The sequence below is a fragment of the Schistocerca gregaria genome, chromosome 3 (genome assembly GCF_023897955.1).
Source record: "Schistocerca gregaria isolate iqSchGreg1 chromosome 3, iqSchGreg1.2, whole genome shotgun sequence".
In the NCBI taxonomy this organism is placed as follows: domain Eukaryota; kingdom Metazoa; phylum Arthropoda; class Insecta; order Orthoptera; family Acrididae; genus Schistocerca; species Schistocerca gregaria.
Window position 1 is genome coordinate 765,354,132 of NC_064922.1, and position 20,706 is coordinate 765,374,837.

At 46.6% G+C, this 20,706-nt stretch overlaps 1 protein-coding gene across 1 annotated transcript in view; it reads left to right on the forward strand.

Annotated features, from left to right (window-relative positions):
* The window catches only part of LOC126355599 (multidrug resistance protein homolog 49-like), a 32,274-nt gene extending 11,788 nt beyond the window's left edge, over nt 1-20,486 (forward strand). Inside the window, exons 2-5 of the mRNA XM_050005962.1 lie at nt 8,595-8,835; nt 15,451-15,610; nt 19,295-19,489; nt 20,463-20,486. Coding sequence (XP_049861919.1) covers nt 8,595-8,835; nt 15,451-15,610; nt 19,295-19,489; nt 20,463-20,486 — 620 coding nt within the window. The remainder of the gene's footprint in view (nt 1-8,594; nt 8,836-15,450; nt 15,611-19,294; nt 19,490-20,462) is intronic.
* The last annotated feature ends 220 nt before the right edge of the window (nt 20,487-20,706 follow it).

Sequence of the window (20,706 nt, forward strand, 5' to 3'; positions counted from 1 at the left end):
CAAGCCTCTAAGTGCTCTAATTTCCAAATACCGGATAACTAAAATGTGGGTACTCTCAAGTCGTGGGCTACACTGCTTTTTCACCCTCTCCAACACAGATGCGGAATATATATATACACTCCTGGAAATTGAAATAAGAACACCGTGAATTCATTGTCCCAGGAAGGGGAAACTTTATTGACACATTCCTGGGGTCAGATACATCACATGATCACACTAATAGAACCACAGGCACATAGACACAGGCAACAGAGCATGCACAATGTCGGCACTAGTACAGTGTATAACCACCTTTCGCAGCAATGCAGGCTGCTATTCTCCCATGGAGACGATCGTAGAGATGCTGGATGTAGTCTTGTGGAACGGCTTGCCATGCCATTTCCACCTGGCGCCTCAGTTGGACCAGCGTTCGTGCTGGACGTGCAGACCGCGTGAGACGACGCTTCATCCAGTCTCAAACATCCTCAATGGGGGACAGATCCGGAGATCTTGCTGGCCAGGGTAGTTGACTTACACCTTCTAGAGCACGTTGGGTGGCATGGGATACATGCGGACGTGCATTGTCCTGTTGGAACAGCAAGTTCCCTTGCCGGTCTAGGAATGGTAGAACGATGGGTTCGATGACGGTTTGGATGTACCGTGCACTATTCAGTGTCCCCTCGACGATCACCAGAGGTGTACGGCCAGAGTAGGAGATCGCTCCCCACACCATGATGCTGGGTGTTGGCCCTGTGTGCCTCGGTCGTATGCAGTCCTGATTGTGGCGCTCACCTGCACGGCGCCAAACACGCATACGACCATCATTGGCACCAAGGCAGAAGCGACTCTCATCGCTGAAGACGACACGTCTCCATTCGTCCATCCATTCACGCCTGTCGCGACACCACTGGAGGTGGGCTCCACGATGTTGGGGCGTGAGTGGAAGACGGCCTAACGGTGTGCGGGACCGTAGCCCAGCTTCATGGAGACGGTTGCGAATGGTCCTCGCCGATACCCCAGGAGCAACAGTGTCCCTAATTTGCTGGGAAGTGGCGTTGCGGTCCCCTACGGCACTGCGTAGGATCCTACGGTCTTGGCGTGCATCCGTGCGTAGCTGCGGTCCGGTCCCAGGTCGACGGGCACGTGCACCTTCCGCCGACCACTGGCGACAACATCGATGTACTGTGGAGATCTCACACCCCACGTGTTGAGCAATTCGGCGGTACGTCCATCCGGCCTCCCGCATGCCCACTATATGCCCTCGCTCAAAGTCCGTCAATTGCACATACGGTTCACGTCCACGCTGTCGCGGCATGCTACCAGTGTTAAAGACTGCGATGGAGCTCCGTATGCCACGGCAAACTGGCTGACACTGACGGCGGCGGTGCACAAATGCTGCGCAGCTAGCGCCATTCGACGGCCAACACCGCGGTTCCTGGTGTGTCCGCTGTGCCGTGCGTGTGATCATTGCTTGTACAGCCCTCTCGCAGTGTCCGGAGCAAGTATGGTGGGTCTGACACACCGGTGTCAATGTGTTCTTTTTTCCATTTCCAGGAGTGTATATACGAGAACACACATATATGCATCCATGCGCCTGAGACACTGGTATTAATTTGGATTTGTTTGATATTTATAGCAGATACACTCGATAGTAATAAATCATATACAATATTCAAATTATTGTCCTTACATTATATTCATAACAGTACCCTAAGTAATGGAAAGGAGACGAAGCACTGCGTGCGCCTTCGCAGCGGCATGAATAGAACCGAAGGACATGTTTCGTGCTGTGTTAGTTGAAGTCAAGCGTGGAATGAAGACGGGTAAGTAAGCGGCTATGTGTTTCAGTGTAGAGACTGCATGCAGAACGGATATGATCTTATTTGCTCTCAAAGTATGTAAATATTAATGGAGCGCGACTCTGCGTACAATACAGAGCAGATTTTGGGGATAGGAGTTAGTTTATTATGCGCTGTGCATAAAGTTTTTGAACTGTATCAACATTGTTAAATCTGAACAATATAACGTATAAAGTAGTTGAACATTTATTATGCGTTTGTAAGCGGTTTACAGCCTTGTCTGCTAACTTATTCCATGCAAGTGATGTTGGCACGCCTGAATATTAAACTGGCCTGCTCATTCGACAGCTTGAGATCCTTAGCCCATTTGCTAGAAACTGTCATTGTAAACTCGCCTCAAGGTAGCCGGACACCACGACGTGAGTGCTGCTTTTGCATTGGGACACCATGATCATCAAGACACGGGGTTAGTGGACAATTCGAACTTTGTGTGTTCTACTTTAATCCCGTGGGGCACAACTATGGCGCTTCAGACGCTGTACATTCAAAGTACAAATTCAGACAAACGCATGAAATCTGTGGTAACACAGAGGATGGAATAGCCATGGCGCTAGGACGCTTGCTGTAGAGAACACTTCCATCAGCTTGAAAACGTTAATTAGTTTCCGAAAGAGTTGGTTCTCACAACAGCTACCTGCCGTCAGTATTGTTCCGCAGTACAACACAAGAACTAAATTGAAGGAAAAGAGTAGCGAGGTTCTTGAAGGACTAAGTATTTGGTATGTAGAAAAGAAACTAGCGGTAGCAGCACACAGAGCAGTTTGTTTTTTTACTAAAAGGAAAATTATCAAGAGGGAGAAACCCCACCATCAGATATCCTGGTATAAAAATCGACGAGAAGCTCATGTATAAATCGTCGGCCACAGACGCATTAAAATCCTGAACAAAATACGAGCAATTTGTTAACGTAGCTTTCAGATAGGTCTAAGTGCATTAAGAACGTGCCGTCTTATTGCGGACTGCAGGTAGAATGTTGGGGCTCACAGAGCCAGAAAGGCGAGGACAGCACAAGCTCTACAGCGAGCACAGTGAAGTGTACTCCTGCGCCTGAGACACGTGTCTAGAGCAACACTGACTAACGCGCTGATGGCGATAATTGTGCGAGTGCTACCTCTGCACCTAGCCGTAAGAAAGAGAAGTGCACAATATCGGCTCACAAAAGGCGAATATGATAACGTAAATGAGATACATGGCACAAGGGCCAGGCCAAATAAGGAAACAAAGTCATGCACTGCCAGAAAATCGCAACAAATTACATAACACAAAAGATACATTCAGACTTTCATATTTCTGTCAGGCTAAAGGGAGATACCTATCAGGAGATGGTTCATGTCCCAACTACTTATTGAAAACACAACAACACACCAGTGTGGAGCAATCGGCACCCCGGCCCACACCGTCTTGGAGTCTGCCATTAGACAAGGTGTTATAGACCAGGAGAGGAACGTCTTCGGTAATACAGCTGTCCGTAACATGACAAGGAATCAGGAACTGTGGCACAAGCTGAACTCACTGACAACCAAAATATCGGTTTATGAACTGCAAGCCTACTTGGCTGTCAACCAAGAGGAGTCCATATATAATGACAACGAGGCAGAACATCCACATTCTACAAACCTTCCGGAAGCAGTGAGGAGATGAGCGTCAGGGAGTACCAGGAAGCGTTTCCTGAGACATTGCCAATCATCTGCCAATCTCTACACCTTGGCTGGCACATCAGTACAGCTCCTATAAATCCTGTGTTGTGCCTTAGTGCATCAAGGACTAACTATCCGGACAAATAAGGAAAATCATTTTGATATCAAGTACAACTATGTAGTATTACACAATTTAAAAAAAAGTTTTGTGTCACCCCGGTTGCCAGAACTCCTGACGACAAACGTTGACTGTGGATATTGTATCACAGACACAGTCTCTTTGACTGTTCAGAGATGTCAGTAAACCCACCCAAAGATTTAAACAACTATGCATGAGCAGCGCCTATTAGGCGGAGGGGGTCCGACAGCCTATCAGTTCCAGTCATTCCACGAGGAAGGAGGTATACGGCTCGTGTTGTCTGTAGTTCAACCATGCCTAGGCGGTCAATACCGCCGTTCGATCTCGTCCGCATTGTTACTTTGTCCCAGGAAGGGCTCTCAACAAGGGAAGTGTCCAGGCGTCTCGGATTGAGCCAAAGCGATGTTGTTCGGACATGGAGAAGATACAGAGATACAGGAACTGTCGATGACATGCCTCGCTCAGGCCGCCCAAGTACTACTACTGTAGTGGATGACCGCTACCTACGGATTGTAGCTTGGAAGAACGCTGACTGCAACGCTGCAAAGCCACCATGTTGAATAACGATTTTCGTGCAGCCACTGGACGTCACGTTACGACTCAAACTGTGCGCAATAAGCTGCGTGATGCGCAACTCCACTCCATAATTCTATAACGAGGTCCATCTATGCAACCACGACACCATGCAGCGCGGTACAGATGGGCTCAACAACATGCCGAATGGACCGCTCAGGAGTGGCATCACGTTCTCTTCACCGATCAGTGTCGCATATGCCTTCAACCAGACATTCGTCGATGACGTGTTTGGAGGCAACCCCGAGAGAATCTTTCAGGATGTCATGTTCATGAGCTCAGTGATACCATTGAGGTGTTTATTTAACGACAGGCGCTCTGCCCGTGTCCCTTAATTCAATTCCTACTAAATAACGTATTTTTCTCAACATACATTTCTGAAACCTATTATGACTCCCATAATTCCTTACGCTAATTCTAACAGTTATTGTGTTTCGAGAACTTCGAGGGACCAGAGGCGGAGTAAGGATGTTGTAACAGGTACTGACACATCTCGGATCCGTGGTATTTCAGCCCTCATTCTTTTGAGTCAGCATTGCGTGATGAGGAGACACAAAACCCGAAACGTAACACATTACTGCGAACGCTGATCTGTTTCTATTCCGGTGGCGCTGTATCACGACCTACAACTAGCTCACTGGAGAACGGAATTACCAACAGATGGTGTGCTGTGCAGAAACGAAAAGAAAAAATGAAGTGCTCTGCACACGACCCAGGCATTCATTGTCAGTGGTAGTCAACTAGGTATCTTGTCTTAAATTCATAATTCCCTCTTTACAAATAATTAAGCCTGCAGTACTGTCTATATTCATCTAAATTTTCTCAGTACCCGTAGTGTACCACATCTCAGCCATGCAATCATTTTACACTGTCTGTCGCAATGTCCGCGTAGCCGGAATGTTCATCATTCTAGGTCATGTGGCTCGCTGCATGGATCCACGCGAGCTGGTAGGTAACACTGCATACATGCAACTGGTTTCATCGGTCTGTTACATGGGTTCTTCCCAGTTATCACAAACAGATCTACTTCTGGCATAATTAAGTTCAAGCTATATCAAATAGGACAGCAGGAAGAGGACAAATCCAGGAACAATAGACACAAGATGCCCTCGAGTGGTTACGGAATGCACAGGTTGAAACTTACTCTCATCTGCGTTGCCAATGATGGAGCCATCTCCACCAGTACCACCTGTATCTAAGTCTACATGACTACTCTGCAATTCACATTTAAGTGCTTGGCAGAGGGTTCATCGAACCACAATCATACTATCTCTCTACTATTCCACTCCCGAACAGCGAGCGGGAAAAACGAACACCTAAACCTTTCTGTTCGAGCTCTGATTTCTCTTATTTTATTTTGATGATCATTCCTACCTATGTAGGTTGGGCTCAACAAAATATTTTCGCATTCGGAAGAGAAAGTTGGTGACTGAAATTTCGTAAAAAGGTCTCGCCGCGACGAAAAACGTCTTTGCTGTAATGACTTCCATCCCAACTCATGTATCATATCTGCCACACCCTCTCGCCTATAACGTGATAATACAAAACGAGCTGACCTTTTTTGCACCCTTTCGATGTCCTCCGTCAATCCCACCTGGTAAGGATCCCACACCGCGCAGCAATATTCTAACAGAGGACGAACGAGTGTAGTGTAAGCTGTCTCTTTAGTGGACTTGTTGCATCTTCTAAGTGTCCTGCCAATGAAACGCAACCTTTGGCTCGCCTTCCCGACAATATTATCTATGTGGTCCTTCCAACTGAAGTTGTTCGTAATTTTAACACCCAGGTACTTAGTTGAATTGACAGCCTTGAGAATTGTACTATTTATCGAGTAATCGAATTCCAACGAATTTCTTTTGGAACTCATGTGGATCATCTCACACTTTTCGTTATTTAGCGTCAACTGCCACCTGACACACCATACAGCAATCTTTTCTAAATCGCTTTGCAACTGATACTGGTCTTCGGATGACCTTACTAGACGGTAAATTACAGCATCATCTGCGAACAGTCTAAGAGAACTGCTCAGATTGTCACCCAGGTCATTTATATAGATCAGGAACAGTAGAGGTCCCAGGACGCTTCCCTGGGGAACACCTGATATCACTTCAGTTTTACTCGATGATTTGCCGTCTATTACTACGAACTGCGACCTTCCTGACAGGAAATCACGAATCCAGTCGCACAACTGAGACGATACCCCATAGCTCCGCAGCTTGATTAGAAGTCTCTTGTGAGGAACGGTGTCAAAAGCTTTCCGGAAATCTAGAAATACGGAATCAACTTGAGATCCCCTGTCGATAGACTTCGTGTTTACATCTTGTGTAATATGATTCCATTTATCATTAATATCCATGTTAAAATAATTTCGATGAGCCGTTTTGTAGTTCACAAACTCGATAGCCTGCGCTCAACCGGCACCTGTAGTGAACGTAGGGCGAGAGTCGTGGCCGTGTGGTGGGGAGATGAGATTTTAGAAATGTTGCGTGCAAGAATCTGGAGAGAATGGTCCTCACCGATCGATATGGCTGATTTTCGGTTTTGTGTGGGCGACTTAATGAGTTAGTGTTTGCTAGGTGGACAGACAATAACTTCCTGAAACGTTCTGAGCCAAAGTGAAATTAGCTGCTTCTACATGGTGAAAAGTATTTAAACCGACAAACTCTGGGAGATTGTAGGGGACATCGAAACAATTATTTTTCCCTAATGTCATTTTTTCGTATGAGGAATATTTAAACCGGTAGAGGAAGATTTCTCTGGCGGCAAATTAACTAAACCGATAAACACTTTTCCTTTTTTTATGACCAAGAGACAACACGTTAACACAACCCAATATCAGTTACAGTAGATTTTCAAAAATGACTCCATTGACACGTAAACAAAGGTTACACCGTCGGATCATGTTCTGGCTGACTCAGGCAAAAACCCCAGGAGTATCCTAAATTGTTCCTGCTAATGCTACTATCCGGGCAACCAGATCCTCTTCTGATGCAACAAGAGTTGCGTAAACAAGGTTGCGCAACTCTCCCCACACAAAAAAGTCCAGAGGGGATATATTAGGTAATCGAGCAAGCCATGGTACAGGACGACTTCTGCCAATCCACGTTTCTGGGAATCGTCGGTCCAGGAATCGACGCACACGAAGACTGAAATGTGCTGGCGCCCCGTCTTGTTGGAACCACGTGCGTTGTCTTGTAGGGAGCAGGACGTCTTCCAGCAATTCTGGCAATGCTCTGGCGAGAAAATTGTAATAGTGCCTGCCATTTAATGGCCTAGGTAGCAGATACGGGCCAATTAAACAGTCCCCAACAACACCGACTCACACACTAACGAAGAACCGCACTTGATTAGCGCTAGTAACTGTGGCATGTGGATTATCCTCACTCCAAACATGCGAATTGTGCATGTTGAAGACTCCATCACGCCCGAGCGTTGCTTCATCGGTAAACAACACAGAGGATGAAATGTAGGATGTATTTCACACTGTTCCAGGTAGCACTGCGAAAACTGTGCTCTGGGTGAATAATCAAAAATGGCTCTGAGCACTATGGGACTCAACATCTTAGGTCATAAGTCCCCTAGAACTTAGAACTACTTAAACCTAACTAACCTAAGGACATCACACACACACATGCCCGAGGCAGGATTCGAACCTGCGACCGTAGCAGCCCCGCGGTTCCGGACTGCAGCGTCAGACCCGCACGGCCACCGCGGCCGGCGGTGAATAATCAACTCGTTCCAGGTTGTGGACACGCTGTAAGTGAAATGTATGTAACAATTTTTCTCAAAGGACTGTTCTTACATTCGTCTGATTCGTCCCCATGTCACGTGCAATGGCATGAGTGCTGATAGAAGCGCTGCAAAACAGCTTCCTCAAATTGCAGCGTTCTTACCGTGCGACGGCTTCCCTGTCCAGGTAATCTGCTAAATTACCCGGTCTCACGCAGACGTTGGTTAATAGCAGCAAAGGTCGTATGATGCGGGATACGCCAATTAGGATCTTATTGTTGATAAACCCGCTGTGCAGCTCGTCCGTTGTGGTGCGCTACGCAGTACGCGCCAACGATATCAATGTACTTACTCCAGGTGTATCGCTTCATTAGGAAACAGAGACAATACACTACTACACTGGTGGACAGCAGTCGCCTACAACTGAAGAGCGTAAAGGGCCCTCTAACAACTGAAGATCGTAATGCGGCCTTTAACAGCTGAAGAGCGTAATACGGCCCCCACCGGTTTAAATAATCCTCATAGGAAAAAATGACATTAGGGGAAAATAATTGTTTTGATGTCCCCTACAACCTCCCAGAGTTTGTCGGTTTAAACACTTTTCACCCTGTATGTGACAGTCACGGCCTCACCCCCTTTTGTAACCGACTCACCTCAACTGCGTGGTGCTGTTCGCAGGTGCGGTGGAGTCGGTGGGCAACATCCGCACTGTGCTGGGGCTGTGCCGGGAGCGGCAGTTCCACGCGCAGTATCTGCAGGAGCTGCAGGCCGCGCTGCGCACCGCCAAGCGGAACGTGCACCTGCGCGCCATCACATACTCGCTGTCGCGCGGCATCGGCTTCTTCGCCTACGCCGCCGCCATGGCGTTCGGCGGGCAGCTCGTCGCCAACGAGGGAATGCCCTACGACAACGTCTTCAAGTGAGTCCCACTGCTGCACTCTGGCGCAAACTGACTGCGAAATTCCGAACTGCCGGGCTGTCTAAAGTACGCCTTAAAATCATTTGCCTAATTTCTTCTGTAGTCTTATCATCTGTCTCGCCTTCTTCTCCATCGTCAGAAAGTAGTGTTTCCATTCGTGGGGCAGCTGACTGTTCCTATGTTTCTGTTACCGTTCCATCAGTCGTTTTGAACGACGATAAGCCTGTTGATGATCGTATTTTCTAGCATTCTAGTGTATATGGTAAACCCAGGGATCGGTTTCGAAATTAGTCTCTACGAATTGTTCCACCGTTTCATTTTTGGTCTCAGTAATTCTTCCTTAAAACGTGCTTTAGCGTACTTCTATCTATGCGACCTTCATACTCTTTCTTCTTGCACCATGCTGCTTTGATATAGCTCCCACGCCCTTCTTGTTTCACATCTTAATTTCTGCAGTGCCCCACTACAGACGCACTGGTGGCCACTAAAATTGCTACACCAAGAAGAAATGCAGATGATAAACGACTATTCAATGGGCAAATATATTATACTAGAACTGACATGTGATTACATTTTCACGCGATTTGGGTGAATAGATCCTGAGAAATCTGGCGATGACGAATACACGCCTCCAATGTGCGTTCACCGCGATGTCGCCAAACACGGATGCGACCATCATGATGCCGTAAACAGAACCTGGATTCATCCGACGCTTCCAATGTCCCTTCACCGCGATGTCGCCAAACACGGATGTGACCATCATGATGCTGTAAACAGAACATGGATTCATCCAAAAAAATGACATTTTGCCATTCGTGTACTCAGGTTCGTCGCTGAGTACACCATCGCAGGCGCTCCTGTCTGTGATGCGGCGTCAAGGGTAACCGCAGCCATGGTCTCCGATCTGATAGTCCATGCTGCTGAAAACGACGTCGAACTGTTCGTGCAGATGGTTGTTGTCTTGCAAACGTCCCCATCTGTTGACTCAGGGACCGAGACGTGGCTGCACGATCCGTTACAGCCTGTCATCTCGACTGCTACTGATAAGAGGCAGTTGGGATACAGCACGGTCTTCCGTGTTACCCTCCTGAACGCACCCAATCCATATTCTGCTAACAGTCATTGTATCTCGACCAACGCGAGCAGCAATGTCGCGATACGATAAACCGCAATCACGATAGGCTACAATCCGACCTTTACCTAAGTCGGAAACGTGATGGTAAGCATTTCTCCTCCTTACACGAGGCATCACAACAACGTTTCACCAGGCAACTCCGGTCAACAGCTGTTTCTGTATGAGAAATCGGTTGGAAACTTTCCTCATGTCAGCACGTTGTAGGTGTCGCCACCGGCGCCAACCTTGTGTGAATGCTCTGAAAAGCTAATCATTTGCATATCACAGCATTTTCTTCCTGTCGGTTAAATTTCGCCTCTGTAGCACGTCATCTTCGTGGTGTAGCAATTTTAACGGCCAGTAGTGTACTTTAGAAAGACCTCTGCAGATAGATATCGATGCCTCCATTGCTCTACGTTTAGCCACTGTCAGTTCCTGCGATTTAACATCTGCATTATCACCCAGGGATGGACTTGTCGTCCACTGAAACACCTTTATTAGTGCTTCCCAGTTAGCATGCTTTGGTTCTTACGCGCACGTTTTCTGTGGTGTCAGATCTATCTTCCAGCGGTGGTACAGTGTATGACATTGCAGTCACTTGATGTCATTCCACTTGTACTTTCTTTGTTATTGTTGGTTAACTCGTGTCCTCCTAAAATCCATTGCATCTGTCTTATAAGCATAGGCTAAGTGGATTACAGTGAATTATGTATCTCCATTTTTAGTAAAAAGCAGTCCAGATCACAATAAATTTTTAATTCTGGTTTCTGGTTTCGGTCTGTAAGTCCTTCCTCAAACCATAGTTCCAGATGTAAGAAGCCACTACACAGAGCCAAGTGTAGTACAGTCTGGTACTTGTCACGATCATTATTTGGAACTTTGGTCTTTGATACCTAAATAGGTAACCAGAGTAAAAAATAATGCGATCTGGACTGCTGTCTACTATAATGTATGAAGTGCAGTAGTTCGTTAACGGTGACAACAGTTATTTGAAGTAAACATTGTTCACGTATTATGTTGGGAAACTGAAACGAATGAGTGACCAAATGCTGCGGGAAGGTGCTGGGTGATGTTGGTCGTAGCCTGCTGAAGCCTGCATATACACTCCTGGAAATGGAAAAAAGAACACATTGACACCGGTGTGTCAGACCCACCATACTTGCTCTGGACACTGCGAGAGGGCTGTACAAGCAATGATCACACGCACGGCACAGCGGACACACCAGGAACCACGGTGTTGGCCGTCGAATGGCGCTAGCTGCGCAGCATTTGTGCACCGCCGCCGTCAGTGTCAGCCAGTTTGCAGTAGCATACGGAGCTCCATCGCAGTCTTTAACACTGGTAGCATGCCGCGACAGCGTGGACGTGAACCGTATGTGCAGTTGACGGACTTTGAGCGAGGGCGTATAGTGGGCATGCGGGAGGCCGGGTGGACGTACCGCCGAATTGCTCAACACGTGGGGCGTGAGGTCTCCACAGTACATCGATGTTGTCGCCAGTGGTCGGCGGAAGGTGCACGTGCCCGTCGACCTGGGACCGGACCGCAGCGACGCACGGATGCACGCCAAGACCGTAGGATCCTACGCAGTGCCGTAGGGGACCGCACCGCCACTTCCCAGCAAATTAGGGACACTGTTGCTCCTGGGGTATCGTCGAGGACCATTCGCAACCGTCTCCATGAAGCTGGGCTACGGCCCCGCACACCGTTAGGCCGTCTTCCGCTCACGCCCCAACATCGTGCAGCCCGCCTCCAGTGGTGTCGCGACAGGCGTGAATGGAGGGACGAATGGAGACGTGTCGTCTTCAGCGATGAGAGTCGCTTCTGCCTTGGTGCCAATGATGGTCGTATGCGTGTTTGGCGCCGTGCAGGTGAGCGCCACAATCAGGACTGCATGCGACCGAGGCACACAGGGCCAACACCCGGCATCATGGTGTGGGGAGCGATCTCCTACATGGGCCGTACACCTCTGGTGATTGTCGAAGGGACACTGAATAGTGCACGGTACATCCAAACCGTCATCGAACACATCGTTTTACCATTCCTAGACCGGCAAGGGAACTTGCTGTTCCAACAGGACAATGCACGTCCGCATGTATCCCGTGCCACCCAACGTGCTCTAGAAGGTGTAAGTCAACTACCCTGGCCAGCAAGATCTCCGGATCTGTCCCCCATTGAGGATGTTTGGGACTGGATGAAGCGTCGTCTCACGCGGTCTGCACGTCCAGCACGAACGCTGGTCCAACTGAGGCGCCAGGTGGAAATGGCATGACAAGCCGTTCCACAGGACTACATCCAGCATCTCTACGATCGTCTCCATGGGAGAATAGCAGCCTGCATTGCTGCGAAAGGTGGATATACACTGTACTAGTGCCGACATTGTGCATGCTCTGTTGCCTGTGTCTATGTGCCTGTGGTTCTGTCAGTGTGATCATGTAATGTATCTGACCCCAGGAATGTGTCAATAAAGTTTCCCCTTCCTGGGACAATGAATTCACGGTGTTCTTATTTCAATTTCCAGGAGTGTAGTTCTGGTAGTACTGGATTCCTGACGCACCCCCTCTCTCTACCCCCTCCCCCACCCAATTCTATTCGACAGCGATCTGGCTCGCAGCCGAGCGCTCTTCCCCCGCATGGCACTGTGATTGAGGCGAAGTGAAGCCTGCTCGTCAGACGCTCCTGATCGTCCTGTGCGTCGGTTTAGACGCGTAGAAATATCGTCTCTGCGTCACTGAAGATCCACCATAAACACTGTTGACCCCGGAAACCCGTTTTCTTGACTCACCTTCGATGTGCTACGACTTATGAACCCTGGTACCGATTAGTATCCCACACGACGCGCTGCCATATTTACCACACAAGTGTCTGTAATAGATTGCTCAGCCGTCCTGTTACAAGCTCGCCATATCCCGCATCTAGTGGCATTATTCGGGAGTCAGGTGCAGCACATCTTCAAATTGAGCAACGCTTCCCGTGAAGTTTCATCACCCAGCTTTTATCGACGCAATTTGAGAGTGTCGTTAAGAATTAATTTTCTGTATTACTTTATGATTTACATTGTATGACGTCCTTAAAGTTTCTCCCAGCTTTCCTCATTTGCTCTTTCCCGTTCATCCTCATGGTTTGCTGAGCCACATTGCCATCTAATTCCCGAGCATAACATAGAAACACAAATCCACACAAGTGCAACTTCAACATTAAGGAAGGTATGATCAGATTTTTTAAAATAACTTAAAGAAGGCCTACTCAGGAAGCAGTCATGACTCTGTGATGTACGAGTAATAATAACACTGCCGTGTAACTTTTATGTGACGGATGGAATGAAATGGATAAAGGAACAGTCAAAATATCAGGTAAGAGACAAGAGGAATGCATATTAAAAATTAGGCTGATGATGATAGCACTTTTCTGTGTGTAAGCAAGGTGCACTCAGAAGAATCAGTACAATGTCCTGACTCAACAAGGAACTTTAGGAAAAATCAAGGACCGGCCATGGCGACCGAGCGGTTCAAGGCGCTTCAGTACAGAACCACGCGACTGCTACGGTAGAAGGTTGGAATCCTGCCTTGGGCATGCATATGTGTGATGTCTTTAGGTTAGTTAGGTTTAAGTAATTCTAAGTCTAGGGGACTGATGACCTCAGATGTTATGTCCCAAAGTTCAAAAATGGCTCTGAGCACTATGAGACTTAACATCTGAGGTCATCAGTCCCCTAGAACTTAAAACTACTTAAACCTAACTAACCTAAGGACATCACACGTATCCATACCCGAGGCAGGATTCGAACTTGCGACCGTAGTGTATGTCTCACAGTGCTGAGAGGCATTTGAACCATATTTTTGAAAAAAAAAACAAGGAAAAATAATTGAAATCATACCAAACATGGGGAGTAAAGTGACCAGCTAAATATCGGAATTGTAAAGAATATTTTAAAACAAATGAATGAATTATGCTACGTATAATGCAAGATTTCACAGGATGTGTAAAGAAAGGGGCGTTAAACTATTAACACTATAGAGGGCGATGGAAATTAAAAATTATTATTGATGACTTCCGGTGAGTTAGGTATGTGAAGAGAAGAAGATTAGTATAAACAGAAATGGTTTAGAAGATGTTGTAACTGACAATTCGAACGTTTTTACAACACAACTTTTATTTACGTAGGTTTACATGGAAATGACCAAATAACAACTAAAAGTCACAATCACAAAGCCAGTAAGAATTTCCTGCTAGAGGCAACAAAAGATAACTTCTGAGTTTCCCACAAGAGCCCGTTATAACACACATACACTTAACTCCAAGTCCTATTCCGGTGGCGAGGACGTAGCCTTGTGTGGAGGCGTCCTTGCGGTCGGTATTCGGCGTTAACTGACGTCCGGTGCTGATTCTAGCTTTTAAATAGTATTGGTCAGCCAATAAGGTGTAGTAATACTTTCAGCAGGCCATCTCTAACTCCCTCTGCAGGAAGTAGTACGCGGAATGTCTGTTTCCATAACAGCCGATGTTTACCTTCGCTTACGCCTTTCGGCATAGTCAACCTCGGTCTTGTGCCTTCTTAGATGTGTTGTCGGCCCGCAGGGGCTACCTTGGCGAAGGCGTAACAGAAAAGTATCACAGCAGTTGAGGAACATGTGACAGCAAAATATACAAATACTGTTTCTTGTTTCACGTTACTGCGGGTATTATGGTAACCGTGGGCAAAGCTGGAATTTGACGAACTCACTGGACACGTAGTTTTATAGAACGTGGAAGACATATCTTACGTTTTCCCTAGGCATGTGGGCAACAAGACTGTCAGTCTGCTTTTAATACAATACACTGATAGTGAGTTCTGAGTAGTATGCAAATGAAACGTGTCCTAAAAAAAAGACATCCTATGCAGTACGATGAAGCACTAATCCTCAAATGCTATGTTCTATGTAACGATGTTTCCTAATTCTGATGTTAGTGCTCGTCAAAATGCCTTTATTATAAAAGGAGATGCAATAATGTGTGATCCAAAGGAGATGATAAGCCCTCTCAGAAGTGTTGGAATTCGTAAGACTGCGAGCGGAAGGAAATTTATTGGAGTACACTTTTTGTTGAGTACTACGATGCAAAATTTTTGAGTGTATGCAAATTGTCCACGGTGACAGGTGTACGTTTTGTTAACAAACAGCAATTTTAATCAACTGGGGCGCCATAATATGCATTCGGTTTCCCACCACCGATCATGATCAGAGAGTCCAAGGTAGGAGGTGGGAAATATTACTGCCTCTGTTTGCATGTTTCCATTTAGTTTCCGTCTACTATGCTAGGCGTCACGCTGAGGGCTTTTTTATATTTTCGCACAACAAGTACCTGTTTTGAGTCTCTCTTTGTAGCTTTAATCGCTTGTTGCGGGTACACGCTTCCTGAATTCGTATTCATTCAGACTATTAGTTCTGAGTGTTGCAGTTTTAGCGACACTGTACGGAGCGGTTTCCCGTTTATGTGTTCCATTACAATCGTCTCTTCTTTCCAGGGTGTCACAGACTCTGATCATTGGCACTGGTATGGTGGCGAATATACTCTCATTCGCTCCCAACTTCCAGAAAGGAATAGAGGCGGCCTCTAACGCGTTCCACCTGCTGGAGGGACAGCCTAGGATCACAGACTCACCAAACGCCACGGACGAGAAGTGGGTGAGTAAGAGCTTTCAAATACCGCTAACACTACTGGACAATTATACAAATTTATTTGTTGCGTTGAATCCAATCTCTGTCTTCCAGTACAATTTATCCGCTGTACAGAAGCTGTATTTTCTCAGCGATATTGGTACTGTATAACAAAGTTTTCAAAACTCTTGCATCAAACTGCCGTGTCTGGCGTTTCAACCAGTCAGGAAATACAATATTTCATTCTCCGCTAACATAAAAAACTTAGAAGTAAGAATTTCGACAGGTGAGGAAAGATCTGTAAGAGAAAAGGAGATATACAGATACACTGTTGGATGCACTGTCAAGGATCAAAACAAGAAATCAAATATATATGACGTCGGTTCTGAATGGTACATCTTACTTCCAGCAGAACTTGGGACAGTTGTGCACACGGGTGTAACGAGAAACATGATTCATCCGACCAGGGGACACGTTTCCATTGATCCACAGTCCAATTTGATGTTTCCGTCCGCACTATAGCAATAGATGACGATGTCATTGTGTGACGAAAGTAACATGTAGGGTTCGTCAGCTACTGATATCCATCAACAGCAATGTGCGATGAGCGCAACAGCACTAGGCTCTGCCGTCAGGTCTGCCACTGATCGCCGCCTGTCCTGCTTTACAATGCAGGCAAGTCTCCGATGCGCGTTCCTAGTTAAGGCGTGGACATTGGTGGTTCAAATGGCTCTGAGCACTATGGGACTTAACATCTGAAGTCATCAGTCCCCTAGACTTAGAACTACTTAAACCTAACTAAGGACATCACACACATCCATGCCCGAGGCAGGATTCGAACCTGCGACCGTAGCAGCAGCGCTATTCCGGACTGACGCGCCTAGAACCGCTCGGCCACAAAGACCGGCGTGGACATTGAGCACCTGCTCCACTATTCGTGGTTTTACCGTGCTTCAACAGCTTCCTTTAAATGCTCATGATTGTAGCACGCCGACCAGCACCGCCATTTCTGAGATGCTCGTTCTCAGGTGCCAAGCCATAACAATCTGTCCTTTGTCAAAGTCACTAACGTTTTGACAATCTTGTAAGCTGAATTTTTTGGGTTAGCATATTTTGCTGCCCCAGTGTGTTCTTGTAGAAGATGCATGCAGCCACTCTAAAACGGTAGGGTCTCAGTCATTTCCGCCCCTGGTAGCTGCCAAGCCACCGCAGTGCACGCTTCTGGACTTCTTGTAGCCTCTGTATTTGCGTTCCGGCGGCTTTTCCCCACCGATGGCAGAGTATTACAGTGCAGGATGGAGCATTTCCTATGTGATACCAAGGTACGATGGTAGGGTGGAAGATAAATTCAACAATAGATGCAAGTTGCTAGAGCCGGCCGTGGTGGCCGAGCGGTTCTAGGTGCTTCAGTCCGGAACCGCGTGACTGCAACGGTCGCAGGTTCGAATCCTGCCTCGGGTATGGATGTGTGTGATGTCCTTAGGTTTAAATAGTTCTAAGTTCCAGGGGACTGATGACCTCAGATGTTAAGTCCCATAGTACTCAGAGCCATTTGAACCAAGTTGCTGAGCCGATCGTTGGCTTGGTTCCAGAAGCCTAGTTGGAGATATAGCGTGATCCAAGGCATTGCATCGTATCACTTCGTGGAACAGGGCTGCCTGCGATGGTGACGGGTGGCAGCGCTGCAGCTATGGCACGATGAGTCACTATCAAGAGCTGCATCTTTCTAACATTGAGTTTCTGGTGTCATTTATCGGCCCATGTGTGCAGTTTATCAGAGGAGAGCTGGAGTTGACGTCGACAGTGTTGGCTTTCATGCTGCCCCTGAGGATGACTAAATTACCAGCTTCCAGCATGGGATGTACGCGGTTGGTCTTTGGAGCGTCAGTTGTATAGAGCTTGTGCAGGATCAGTCCAAGGACCGACACCTGTTGCAGACCAGCATGGACACGACCGACTATGGACAGTACAGCTTCAGCCTGCATATGGCAGGCCATATTGACGGCGCTGCATGCTCAAGTTACTTAAAGGAGAGTCCATCATACCACACACTGTCGAACCCTCTATAAACGTCGAGGAACACCGCCCCGAATACTGGTAACGCTCCGGAGCATCGAATACCTCAACCACTAATTGTGGACGATGACGCTCGGTTGGAAGACACTTCCAAAACCCGAACTGCTCGACAGGAGAATGATTCCTCCATTTCTTTCTGCTCCGATTATATATTACCCTTACTTTGTAACGTTCCCGAAACTCCACCAGGTGGAATTGTCAGGCGGTGGACAGTGGTCATAATGTTTTTGCTGATCCGTGTATGTCAGCTACTGCTCAAGGGCATACTGACCCCTGCAGCCAGTCTATCCATTGACCCTTATTTTTATGGCATGTTGTATTTGTAGTTATTATACGACAAGGCCATCTGTGATTCCAGCCAGAGTAGAAGTACTGCTGTGCTTATGTCCAACAGGAGAAAGACAGGCTCAAATATAAACTAGCTGGAAGTACTGCTGTGTTTATGTCCAACAGAGAGAAGCGCTCAGCTATAAACTAGGTACCCTCTGATACTGTTGAAAGTGGACCCTTCCAATGGGCAACAAGAGGAGCGCAGTGACTCCCTAGTTTCTACAAATATTTAACGTTGCTGAACAATGGTTGAAAACATTTCGCTGGCAGTCTGCAGGTGGCGATGGCATATGACCACGAAACTGTGTTATACATGCTTAGTTTTGGATTAAAATGGCAGCTTGTGTGGATCAGTTTGGCATTGCTATGTTTTCCATTCCGTCGTCCAAAAAAAAAAAAAAAAAAAAAAAACAAAAAAAAACGTAACTCTGTCTCCTGTTTCTTGTCACTTATGGTAACAGCAACAAGTTCGTCTTTTGCAGCTTCCCTTGTGCACTTCTCTCGCGGTTCCGTTTGCAATTCTGTTTTCTCGTCTTTCGTCATTAATTAATTCAACGTAAAACATCAATATTTGTCTGCGAAGATAGTTTGTTTTGCCAGTTGCTACTCTGACATTGCTAAGTAACAGAACATGAACTCTGCTATACTAAACTGGTCAACTCCGATTTTATCAACAGCCTCAATCTCTGTAACAATATTGGGTAATACATGGATTCCTTTAAATGCGACCATGTTTGGTTTGGCTTTACCGTGACGGATGTTCATGAAATAACAAATTTAAAGATACCAATCACTGTTTATTTTTAACCAAAACTTCCATCAGCAGGTGCATTTACATGTGTTAGTATGACATATGTATATATTTTGTTACGATTTTGGGGTAACTGGTGGCACTGTCTCCAGTGGTCACAGGCTCCTTCCTCTGTCGTAACACATCACATGCAAACTGCTATATTTTGTGAGCAAAATGTGACAGTTTACATTTTGTGTGTTACGATGGAGAAAGGAGCCTGTGGCCACTGGAGACAGTGATACAAGTTACCCGGACACAGTGACACAACACGTGCATATATCGTACTAATGCATGTAAACCACCTGATGATGGAGACCTAAAACTTCGAAACGTGTTGTAGATATAAGTAAACAATGACTGGTAACAGTAAACTTGTTGTTTCATGCGACAGATTGCTAGTTATCGGTACTTTTGTTACTCTTCTGTTCTTAGGACTGAACTGGAACTTAAATTCTGGATGATTGGCTGAATTATGTTCTACAGCAGTACAATAGACGTATATTTGTGTACAGGATAGCCGCGGTGAGGTGCAGTATTCGAGTCTGGAGTCCGCATACCCTACCCGTGTGGGGAGCCTGGTGCTGCGTGGTCTGGACTTGGATGTGCGGCCAGGCCAGACGGTGGCGCTGGTGGGCCCCTCTGGCGGCGGCAAGTCCACCTGCATACAGCTGCTCGAGAGGTTCTACGACCCCACCGCTGGAGTCGTGGTGAGTATAGGAGAGTCGGTGTGCCAGCCAGCCTGGATGTGGTTTTTAGGCTGTTTACCACATCCCACTAGATGAATACCGATCTGGTTCCCAAGTAATGCCTCACTTACACGATTCTCAAACATTTAGAAAACTTTCGGTCACTTTCCCATGCATGAAACTACAAAATGGCTCAAATGGCTCTGAGCTCTATGGGATTTAACTGCTGTGGTCATCAGTCCCCTAGAACTTAGAACTACTTAAACCTAACTAACCTAAAGACATCACAAACATTCATGCCCAAGGCAGGATTCGAATTTGCGACCGTAGCGGTCGCGCGGTTCCAGACTGTAGCGCCTAGATCCGCTCGGCCACCCCGGACGGCATGACACTACAGGCAGACAGAAGGTTTATACATATCCTGTCCCAGGAGGTAACGAGATAGCGATAGGAAGGGCATCTGGCCACCTCTTAAATTAACCTTGTGAAACCTTTTACTAACCATGTATCCGATGCGAAGGAACAAGAAAAAGATCAGATCTCTTAATGTTGTTAGTACCAGAATGAGATTTTCACTCTGCAGCGGGGTGTTCACTGATATGAAACTGCCTGGCAGATTAAAACTGTGTGCCGGACCGAGACTCGAACTCGGGACCCTTGCCTTGCAGGGGCAAGCGCTCTACCACTTGTTTACATCACCTATTTTCGGAAAGCAAAGGAAAACAGTGGCTGAGAGGGATAATGCAAGGGAAAGCAGACCTCTCTGCCCTGCCTTTCTCTTTGCGATACATTGTCTGCAAACTAATTTGCTTATTCTTTCATATTCGATACACTCAATTCCAGAGCAAATATTACTTTTTCTTTCAATCTGCAATAAATTTTTTATGTTACAACCCTCGTACCTTAGAGTGACCAGCTAATCTGATAAACTGGACTCCACTCAAAAACGTTCCATTCATATCCAGTTACAAAAATTGCATTCAAAGTTCCACAGATAAACAGGGACAACATACTCTGAGGTGTGGTGGCCTTCGACGCATTACAGATTGTGACCATATATTCGGCATCGCAGTCTGTTTTCAAAGGTGTCACACATTCTACCCATGGTCAGCCATTACATGAAAACATAAAACTAAAATATAGGATGTCACATAACAGTCACGTATATTGACATATAATACCTCCTGTAAAAATGCTTGTACATACATAGTTTCGGCGATTCCAGATAGCAACTGTGA